This window comes from Paralichthys olivaceus, chromosome 16 (genome assembly GCF_024713975.1).
Source record: "Paralichthys olivaceus isolate ysfri-2021 chromosome 16, ASM2471397v2, whole genome shotgun sequence".
Classification (NCBI taxonomy): Eukaryota; Metazoa; Chordata; class Actinopteri; order Pleuronectiformes; family Paralichthyidae; genus Paralichthys; species Paralichthys olivaceus.
The window spans coordinates 15675300-15686203 of record NC_091108.1 but is presented as its reverse complement, the minus strand read 5'-3'; the positions used below and the strand labels follow the sequence as shown (position 1 = coordinate 15686203).

At 39.5% G+C, this 10904-nt stretch overlaps 2 protein-coding genes across 2 annotated transcripts; both read left to right on the top strand.

Annotated features, from left to right (window-relative positions):
• Window positions 1–1139: 1139 nt before the first annotated feature.
• On the top strand, window positions 1140–3414 carry LOC109638532 (regulator of G-protein signaling 21-like). Its single transcript, XM_069510611.1, has 5 exons — window positions 1140–1695; window positions 1778–1849; window positions 1944–2005; window positions 2093–2259; window positions 2754–3414. Exons 1-5 carry the CDS (start codon window positions 1586–1588, stop codon window positions 2964–2966), a joined length of 624 nt encoding a protein of 207 aa, XP_069366712.1. The 5' UTR covers window positions 1140–1585; the 3' UTR covers window positions 2967–3414.
• Window positions 3415–4202: 788 nt separating this feature from the next.
• ro60 (Ro60, Y RNA binding protein) lies at window positions 4203–10699 on the top strand. The gene is made up of 9 exons (XM_020099330.2): window positions 4203–4323; window positions 5701–6307; window positions 6475–6695; window positions 7068–7214; window positions 7306–7443; window positions 7548–7664; window positions 7979–8095; window positions 8268–8414; window positions 8838–10699. Exons 2-9 carry the CDS (start codon window positions 5719–5721, stop codon window positions 8988–8990), a joined length of 1629 nt encoding a protein of 542 aa, XP_019954889.2. The 5' UTR covers window positions 4203–4323; window positions 5701–5718; the 3' UTR covers window positions 8991–10699.
• The last annotated feature ends 205 nt before the right edge of the window (window positions 10700–10904 follow it).

The window sequence follows — 10904 nt, the reverse complement described above, 5'->3', positions numbered from 1 at the left end:
AAAACCACTCGATGAGCTTTGCATCATACTAATTCAATAATACATCCACGCTGCCCTGATGTGAAATGCAAATGAAATGTAAAGAATTTCCCTCTAGGTTTTGACTGTATAATGTACCAATGACCATAATCTTCATGAAATTTTCTATCATCAAATCTATGCTCTATATTTTAGAACCGCACTCTTTTATAAGATGCAAGATGTTACTGCATTAGTGGTGAGAGACGATGATGCTGAACATCTCTGAATATTATTCATATAGTAGATTACATCTAACAGGAAAAGGCTTGTAGAATATACGGGTCTCCTGTGGTCTATGTTAACACAGTGTTTTCATGACAGTGATGTTGTTACACTTGTGTTAAAAGCAGACCTAGATATTCTGCTTCCTCTGCTCTGCATCTATTAACTCTGAGGAATGACCATTATAATGAATTGCATGCACCACTAAAACACCAGGATTTAGTCATGTGGTCTTTTTCTTTTTAATAATTTATACTGACAAGGAAAAGCTTGGATTTTCAATCCTGCAATTTGTCCTCTCCATTTTGTAAACTTGATTAATAATCTCCTTCCATTTGTGCTTAATTTTGTGTCAGGCCATTTTTGATGATCTGCTTATGTGTTGATTTAAATGGCTCATCAGGTACTTGTCAGATTGGTGAGAAAGTTAGCGAGGGGTTAATAGAAACAACAACTAAGGTACAAATCTTCGTCAATTAAAACAATTGATAAGGTCAAAATAATTACAGATGGAACCTTCAAATCACAAACTAAATTCATGTTGACTTACTGAAGCTCATATCAAAATGTTTCATATTTTCACTATATTGTAACTTCTGATATTTCGCAGGCAATAGAATCTCTTTTAAAAAACACAGTTGCAAATACACACCACACAATTATACTAACAAATATAATATTGATTCTGTAAAGAGGCATTTCACTTTTTTCTTCCACTTTGAAATGCTATTAATTTCACTTGCTCTAACATTTTGAAATCAACAGCATTTTAAAGGAAGTAAAAATTAAAAATAGGCAAATAAGACCCACCAATGACAGTGGAGAGGAGGTAATCCAGACAGTGACAGAAAGATGAAGTAACAGCAAAGAAAAAGCAAAACTGCTCAAAGAAACTCATGACCACTTGACCTGTGACTAAGAATAGCACAGACATGAATGTGCGCTAAGTGACGTAGAGAGTGGATGACTTTTAACATGTAATGCTTTTAAGTGTAGAGAATCTGACGGGGGCTGGTTGTGACACACAGCAATGTTTTGTTCTATCATGAAACATTCAGGAAGAGCACAAGGTTTGAGGCACTTTGAGGTATTCATGTGGCTCCTCCTAATTGCAGTATGTAACAATTAGTCTGCATGTCAGCAGAGGTTAAAGAGAGCAAGACGCCAGAAGTGGGGGGGGGGGGGGGGGGGGGGGGGGGACCAGGGATGAACAGTGGTGCCTTGAAATCGCAGATCCTACCCTCATTGGTGTGGAGAGATGTTCAGGATCATGTGCAGAGGCTATCTGGTTTAAAATCTGACTGACATCTAAAGAACTTTCTTCTGTGGATTCAGTGGCACCATGCATACTGAGACATCAATTTATGATTCGCACAGGAGAGAAGGTAATTCAGATTTAATCATGAATGAGCTCTCTAGGACTTCTCTGGACCCCCAGGACACAAAGACAATGTAAGTACAGTATATTTGGCCTGTAACACTGTTTGTATTAATATTCAAATTACATTTTAATTCTCATCGTTCTCCTCTCTAGACATAACGCATGGAAATCAATAGTGCAAAAATATTTCATCCGGAGTCCGTTATCATGGAGGAAAATCAACAGGTGGGTTTAAATCTGATTATACTACATATTCATTTTGTAATGTTTCATATTTTTTGTGAATCAATCCAAAACTTTACTGTTTTTCAATCTACAGACAGGAGACATATGAAGTAAGCCTACTGGAGGAATCACTCAAGACAATACTTTCACAGAAATGTAATATTCATCTGCTTTCAACACAATACTAATGATGAGGGATGGTTGGTTTTCTTTTGAATGACCTTATGTTTTCTTGTGTCACAGGTGGACGAACAGCATTCCGGGACTTTCTGAAGGCAGAGTTCTGTGAGGAAAACCTGGACTTCTGGCTCGCGTGTCAAGAGTTCAAAACCTGTGACAGTCCAGACGAGCTGACGAGGAGAGCAGCCAGGATTTATGAAGAGTTCATCAGAGATGAGTCCCCCAGACAGGTGAATATAAAATCATGTGTGCAGCGATATGTGCTCAAACCTAAATATAAGCATGGCATGAGGAAAAATGTCAGTGCATTTTAGTGTGTGAGAGCAGGATCAAGGATGTGTTTTGATAAAATTGCTGCCTGCATCATGCATTGACTGCACATTAACCACAGCAAACAGTGTTTTATATAGTTACTCAACAGATGTGGTAATGATGCAGGGGGTTGAACATACTGTGCAAAATGTACCACACATTAAATTTAAAGAAAACAGTCCATATATATATATATATATATATATATATATATATATATATATATATATATATATATATACAGTGCCTTTTGTAAGATCCTCAACAATATGGTTAAAATACTAGTTTATACTACTATTAAATAATAGGTGAGATAAATAGAAGTAAGAAATCGACTGTAATAGTGTCTGAATTGTAAGTGCATGTCCAGTTATTTTATCTGTATGTTCCTTTGTATAATTTATCTTCACAGGTAAACATAGACTTCTGCACACGAGAGATCATCAGCCAGAGTCTCCAGCAACCAAGTCCATCGTGTTTTGTTGTGGCACAGAAGAAAATCTACGGCCTGATGGAGAACGGCTCCTTCCCCCGCTTCATCCAGTCTGAGCGATACAGATACAAACAGAGAGGCCAGACACAGAGCACACTTCCCCTTACCCAGAATGTCACTGTGACAACATAATATATGAAAGGACTGAAAACTCTCAGTGTTTGTGAAATGAACATGACTGCAGGACTGTTGTGTGTTATGTGAGTTTGCAATATTTATAAATATTCTAGAGGATCTTGACAGTAGGTGCTGCAAGGTGATATACTTTATTTTGTTCTAAATTCATGACAGTTGCTCGACTCAGCTGACCAGATGACAGCTTCCTCGTGTGTGTCATAAAAATGCATGATGTCATTTTACAGTCTGTGTGCTACTGCCCCCCAGTGGTTACGTACAAACACAGTAAGACTGGATGAAAGGAGCCTTTGTCTCAATGTATTGTATTGTGCATTTTCACCAAATCCCACAAATAAACACATTATGTTTTCTATTTCACACTGGGATTCAGACAAAAGCATTCAGTTTCAGTCCATTTGAAATCAGATTTCCAAATCATCTCCACTAAATTTGTTCCACAAAAGATATTTGCGTGGATGCATTCATTATGTGTTCAGTTAAAAAGAAATGACTTGTTGTAAATACAATATGAAGACAGACAGATTGGTGATTCTGTTGCAATGCACTGTTCAGCCATCTTTATCTTTCCTACCGTGACAAGTCAAGTTGTTCTCTGTCTGTCAGGCTCCATCAAAGCCATTATCATACTAGGAATTTACACAGAGAGAAGAGTGGCATGAATAGTCTTCATACTATGGAAGCAGCGAGTCAGCACTCAACATCATTATCTTCTTCTCCGAGCCTCTTCTCATGTTCTGTAGCCTATAGAGGCAGTTTTGATTCCACACACGCAGCTCTCTCTGAGGTAACGTTTCAATGTTTTCCCCTCGTCAATAGTTATTTTTTGGTAGTTCTTCCTTACTCTTGTTGAAGGTTAAGGACAGAGGATGTTGCACCTTGTTAAGCCCTGTGAGACAAATTGTGATTTGGGAATATCAAATTTGACTGATTGTTGATCTTCTCCGTCTGTTTTTATGAATGCTTATAGTATTTTTTATATTTAATTTTCGTTCTATTTTTTATATTCATACTTGCACAAACAAACCACAGCAAATTCCTTGTATGTGTAAACCTGCTTGGCAATCAAATCCGAAGCACTTTGTAACTCAGATTTTGAAAAACACTATAGACATAAGATTTATTATTATTATTATAATTATTAAAGGGAAATCATAAAAAATTCTATCACATAGAAATGGTCAATTACTGAGTCTTCAGTGGTCGAGAGGGTGCTGAGATAGTACTCTGTATCCCATCATCCTTTGCAGCATCGCCCCGGCTCAGTGACGGTCTGACAGGAGGCCTATCTCTCTCTCTCTCTCTCTCTGATGCTAGCCTCATCACTCATTGAGCACAGTGCGCATCTCTCGTGGTAAGTTAATGTATTTATATCATGTTGTAGCCAAGCCCAGTGTTTGGATGATCCACACTGGAGAGTAGCAGTAAATCAGACTACGTGTGGTTCATGTTATCGTCTGTGAAGAGCCAGCTGCCCATCCCAGGCGAGCTGAGCCCAGCTCTGGGTCCTGGCTCCCGGCGAGGAGTCGCTCAGATTTAGGATTTAATAATCTGTGTTGCTAACATTAGCATGCAGCTCTTGAAAAACAAATACAATGAGCCATCTGGATTATTGCACGCTACATTACCTGCTATGCAACCATTTAACATGAACACATCATCTGGTTAATGTTGACCAACTTCGCGCTGCCTAAGTTAGCCACCTGAGCTGGTGATGTTAGCTAACTTGAGATCTACAAGCTAGTTAGCAGCTGAGGTGTTTAGCTGGATCTAACTTTGACGTTGTGAATGTTTAAGTTTTCAGCTCGGTGTGGCTGGTGTCTGTCTTATGTGTATCACCATGTCCGGTAATCGGCTTTAAACTATTTCCGTCGGGGCTCAGGGGCAGTGAGTAAGTAGCTGGTGGGGTCAGTTGTGTTTGGTTATCAGCTGTTTACTGAAACTTAAGACTTCCTGGGAACATTATTTTTCCTGCTGCTTACTCCTTCCATACAGCAGCACCATGAATGCAGCGTTAGCTCAGGCTGAGGTATAATCTGAGCTGTGCTTGATAGTCCACTCATTCTTTTTCATACGATTTATTAGAATCTAATGTGTGATGAAGTTGCTAAGTGTTTCTTTACCAAGTGTCAATCATTATAGGCCAGTGAGTAAAATTCCCTGAAGCTGCTTTTACACATGCACTGATAATATCCAGACATTATCCGAATGCGCAAATGTCTGAAATAGAAACTTCTTTCTCTGGAGTTTCTCCTCCCAGCCCCCTTCTAAAAACTCCAGATAATGTCCAAGTGAAAGCAAATGAGGACAAAGTGGGAGATTACCAGGATTCACCTCCAGCGAGTGGGCGTGTTGATGATGATTGTAAAACGAGACGGACACAAAACTGAAAGAACAAAATAATAGGGATATCTCAGGATGGAAAAGTGGTGCCATTGCTTAGAAGAAACTTTCAAAGACATCTAGGGTGGTGGTGATAAGGGTCGATTGCTGGTGTCGATTTGCTGTAAACAAAAACACACAAACTCTGCAGAGAAATGAACATGTTACATTCTGCCTCTGCCTGCTGCACCACCCCTCACCAGATGTCTGTGTTGTTGTGGACGTGTCTGTCCAGAGACCCTCCTGCTATGTTTTTCATGTGTCAAAGGCAAACTCCGGAGAAGCTCTGGAACCAGTTGTGTGGACATTCTCTATAGTCCATGAATCTAAACTGCTTTTCTTCTTTCAGGCCTTGTCCAGTTTCAGTATGGAGCCATCGGGAAGTTCGACAGCAGCCTCATTGAGCAACCACACCCAGAACTCAACTGGTAGTGGTGGCTGTCCATGGGAGATCAGCGATAAGGTCAAACTGTGCAGATTCCTCTGCTATGCCTCTGAAGGAGACGTATACACGGCCAGGGAGGAGGGTCGTGTCATCATGGAGAGCACTGAAACCCTCCTCTCCCTGCTGGAGCAGGGCCGGGGTGCTGAGGTGGTGGAGGAGATCAAGAGGTTCGCTCAGGATGACAGAGCTGTCAGACTCGACCCCTCCTTCTTTGCCTTGGCCTTGTGCTCTCAGTATTCTGAGCTGAAGACGAGGCAGGCAGCATTTAAAGCTGTAAAGGAAGTTTGTCGGAACCCTGCCCACCTGTTTTCTTTCATTCAGTATAAGAAGGAACTGAAAGAGGGCATGAAGTGTGGGATTTGGGGACGCGCCCTGAGGAAAGCAGTGTCTGACTGGTATAATGAGCAAGATGCCATGAGTCTGGCTGCAGCTGTGACCAAATGTAAACAGAGGGAGGGATGGACGCACCAGGATCTGCTAAGGCTGTCTCACACCAAACCAGCTAATGAAGGTGAGTTTACACACTTCATGTTAACAGGGGACTGGCAAAAATACCATCCACCTAGGTATGTAATATGGGAAGGCAAAATTCCTGATGAACAGAACTATGTAGACGCTGACAGAAAGGCACCTAATTAAAATGTAATAATTAATTAATCACACCGTTTGTGTTTCCAGCAATTATTTTGATCAGCAAATATGTAACGAAAGGATGGAAAGACGTCCAGGCTGCGTACGCAGACAAAGAGAACCCAGAGGAGGTCGTCAAAGTGCTTTCATATCTTGAAGTGGTGGAGAAGGTCAAGCACAGTTGTGATGAAACAGAGGTCATCAATTTGATAGAGGAACACAAACTGGAGAGGGAGCAGCTGCTGACAGACCACCTGAAGTCCAAACAGGTGATAGAGTGTGTATTCGTGTGTGTGTTTGTATAGGTGTGTGTGATCATTTTGAGAGCTTCCTTTGTCTTCTTAAGAATGACTCTATAGAAAAATGATGCTGTTTTCCACCCATCAAGCACTAAAACTGCAAACGAGCATTGCATGTTCAGGGTATCTGTAATTTTAAAAACTGTTTTTATCTGTAAAACAGAACAATGTGAGGTTCTGAGTCCATTTTAAACATTTCCGTGCAGACATTTTAAAGAAGTTATAAATATTGGGTGGGGCACATGAGCTGCCCAAATAATTTCTAGATATTGGAATGATTGGAAGTGTACATCTGGAATGAATTTCTTATGAAAATATGTGGTTATGTTTTGTTTTTTTTAGGTATGGAGGGCTCTGTTGAAGGAAATGCCTCTTCAGTCAGTGCTAAGGATCTTGGGTAAGATGACATCAAACAAAATTCTTGAGCCAGGAGGCTCAGAAACACAAGCTGTGTGTGACAGAATCCAGAACGAGACGGCTCTGAAGAAGGTAGGAGTGGTAGATATTTTTCATTTGTCTGCAGCTATTTTAAAAAAAATACAGGAGACGGTGCTTTTGATTTCCATCTTGAAATTGCCAGGCAATGATCCACCCTTTCAGTATACTCTTGGCTTCAGAGAACTACAAAAGAGGCCAGGGCTACCAGGGTAAAACAAAATGGACACCAGACAGCAGCATCCTCAAAGCAATGGACACTGCCTTTTACACAAGTTTTATGGTAGGTTCTTTCATTCTCACAGCATCTCGTGAACAGCAATGAAAATAGCAATCAGTAGCATTAGATAATACAAATAATCTGCACTGTTTCCATTCTTTCCCCAGAATTTGGAGCCTGTGGGTAAACGCTTTGTGGTGGCAGTAGATGTGAGCACGTCACTGAGCAGCATTGTCCCAGGGACATCGATCAGCACTGCTGTCGCTGCTGCTGCAGTTACCATGGTAAGATAGTGCTAAAGCTAGATAGCAACACAGCGTGTGGGTGTGGGTTGTTGCAGTTGGAACAGCTGCGTCTGTAAGCAGGGCTCAGACAGCTCCATCTATGGAGGAAGTCCGGATAAAGGAATCGGTCTGTTGACACATGCTGCGGATTCCTGCAAAATTCCTTTCCGCAGCATGGATATTGTAGTCCTCAGGCCCTGCAGGAATTATGAGCTGGCATGTGTCATCACAGTGACGATTCTCAGATTAGTTCAGAGAATAGTGATATGAGAGACAGATGTCATGATCTTCATTGGACTTTTGTGTCTGGGTAGTTTTTTGCAAGGACGGAGGCGGATACACAAGTGCTGGCCTACTCTGAAGGAGCTGTGGTTCCATGCACTGTGTCTGCTGACATGACTCTGGCACAAGCAACTGTTGAACTGGTGAAGGTGAGACATGTCACAGCATCAGAGTTAGAAATTCCTGAAGGAGTTACAACATTTTCTGACCATTATTATTTAGAAATTATTTAATAAATGATCAGTCCAGTAGCAAGTTAGGTGTTGTGTTCACTGAACATATTTTACTCTTGAACTCTGAACTTTCCACCATATGCTCCAGATCCCAGGTGGAAGCACAGACTGCACTCTTCCTGTCATGTGGGCCACAGAGAACGGAAAGTCTGTCGATGTATTTGTTATTCTGACCAATAACCCATTGTGGACGTTTGCTGCCAGCCCAGTGGAGTCTCTAAAGAAGCACAGAGAAGTACTTTAATTAATTTGTGTCTTTTTAATTGACTTATATTATTGTTTTAGAAAATTAAATTATACAATGGCCAGGAAAATTATAAAAATCTATTATACAACGACGAGTAAAAAAATAAAATTTCTGCAAACTTAATCAGACAAATGGGATGAGGTTCTATTGCACATTTATATTAAAGCTTATCCCTGACTTTTTCCTCAATGGCATTGGCAATTAACCAGTACACGGTAATTCATGTAATGTTAGATAGATGTTTTTAATATGGCTGGATGATACAACACAGTTTATTTTCTTTAATTCAACACATGCACATCCATCTTACCCAGTTTTTTGTCAATTTTCAAGTAAATGTGAACTAACATACTCAAGCGTTTTACTCAAAACTATACACCACAATTTTTTGTATGTGCATTTTCTCAACAGAAATCAGGAGTTAATTCCAAGTTGGTGATGTGTGGGCTGACTTCCATTGGACACGCCCTCGCCAATACAGATGACAGGGGTTTCCTGAGCATCTGTGGATTCGACCTTGGAGCTTTGAGTGTCATTCGTAACCTAGCCCAGGATCTGATCTGATGAAGTATTGAGACTGTCTTGGAATCATGTGGTCAGAGTTAAAACAGAAGGCACAGAGTAGACCAGTGTGGCTCACTCAGCATGTACAGTGCCCTAAAACAGCACTAATCCAAAAGTGTTGATATTTACAATTCCAATTTCTCTTTTTATATAATGACGCTTACAAGTCAACTGACAAAGTGTCCAGCAGGCTGGACAACACTCTGGAAATGTAATGTGCTTCTTTTTTTTTTTTTCAAAATTTGAAAAAAAGGATGGAATAGGACATGGTATGTCATTGCACAATCATGCTGAGTTAAGGTGCCAACAGCACTATGTGTGACAGGCTGTGCAGTGGTGGTTCTTATTTAGACACTAACCCATTCAATTATAAATTCCACTAATTGATAGCAAGCTGTTTGTAGATTAAATAAGAGGGAAGGTATAAGAGTTAGGATGTTAATCGAAGTGCAAGCATAGATTTATTTTAAGGTGTGTTACTGTATTTTTCTGGTTTGTATCTATGGTATGATTCTTACAGAATTGATATGATGGTATAGAGGAGTGTTCAATTTGAAGACTTGTCCCTCTGTTGCATTTATACAGATATAAATGAATTGAAACAAAGCACCAAAAGTAAGCAGAATACTGGAATTCTTGTTGTTAATTATGGTCAAAAATTTCATATATTTGATCAGAAGATTTTTACGAATAAAATTTTAATTAATTAAAAAAAAAAAGAAGAATTCCATTTCTCTTGCCTTTAGTTCAGCTAAAAACATTTTGTTACTGTATCAATATTTGTTTTCCCCTAAACCAGCTTTGGTTTTAAAACTGAGTTTTGGTTTTGTGTCTTGTTGAATTCATTCCATTAAAATAATACCCTAGGTGCTCTTAAATGTCATGATACATTTTTTGGGGAATTACTCTGGTTATTGTTTTCTCTTGTGAAACAATGATGCCAATGTTTGGGACTGTAGGTCTACATACTGTAAGGAGGAAGTGAACTTGTTCTCATATTTTAAGTCTGAATCCTATGCATCACAATTGGGATTTAACTGTATTCTTATGTCCAGGCAGGACAATTCATAGCTATTTAACAACTGTTTACTGAGACTGAATCTACTATCACAGTATTGATATTGATTGATGTATGAATGTTCATTATGCAAAAATTAAATGAATTGAATGTAACAGTAGAGATTTAAAGTACCACGCTTTATATTTCTGCAGACACACAATGTACACACAAGTTACAGTGTTGTTGTTAGAGGCCTAGTCATTGTGGTGAACTCCAAGCAAATGACTGCAGTGGTGCTTGTTGTTTTAGTCAGCAGTAATTGCTGTAGATACTGACAGCATTCACTAATCATGACACTAATTTACTCTTGTCTCATTCACACTTTATGAAGAACAAACTCCTGACCATTTTACTGTGAAGGAAATTTTTGTCTGCACATGCTGATAACTGTCATTTTCAATGTTGAGACAATGTCCACTGTCTTTTTGACCAAATGTCAAAATCCTATAAAGCTGAAATGTGTGTTATCATTATTAAATACAACATTTGTAGCTGAATGTCTGGTACAAGAGGTAGTTGATATGAAGTTTGGTTTCACCACTGTGGTTAACGTTTTGCCATCCTGTTGTTTGTTCTATCCATTCAACATATAGGTATTTGGCTGTAGTAGCATTTTAAACCCCTAATAAACAATTTGCTGCTCATCAAATTGTGTTTTCTTTGCTTTATATGTAACAAATAACTGCCTGAATTCCTGGAAAAACACACACTTTACTCCTGGTTCATCACTTCCTATGACCAAAGCGTCTTTCCAGGGGACATGTCCTTGAGCAAGGCACCAGGGCCGTCACAGTATTATATTTACCATGTGGACAAAATTATTCCAAAAGTAATCATTTTTTTGAAGGCGTTGG

Coding starts and splice junctions, on each gene's coding strand:
- LOC109638532 (XM_069510611.1), top strand. CDS start 1,586: ATGCATACTGAGACATCAATTTATGATTCGCACAGGAGAGAAGGTAAT. Junction 2,006..2,092: donor GACAATACTTTCACAGAAAT/GTAATATTCATC, acceptor CTTGTGTCACAG/GTGGACGAACAGCATTCCGG. Junction 2,260..2,753: donor GAGATGAGTCCCCCAGACAG/GTGAATATAAAA, acceptor TTATCTTCACAG/GTAAACATAGACTTCTGCAC.
- ro60 (XM_020099330.2), top strand. CDS start 5,719: ATGGAGCCATCGGGAAGTTCGACAGCAGCCTCATTGAGCAACCACACC. Junction 6,308..6,474: donor CACCAAACCAGCTAATGAAG/GTGAGTTTACAC, acceptor TTGTGTTTCCAG/CAATTATTTTGATCAGCAAA. Junction 7,444..7,547: donor CCTTTTACACAAGTTTTATG/GTAGGTTCTTTC, acceptor TTCTTTCCCCAG/AATTTGGAGCCTGTGGGTAA.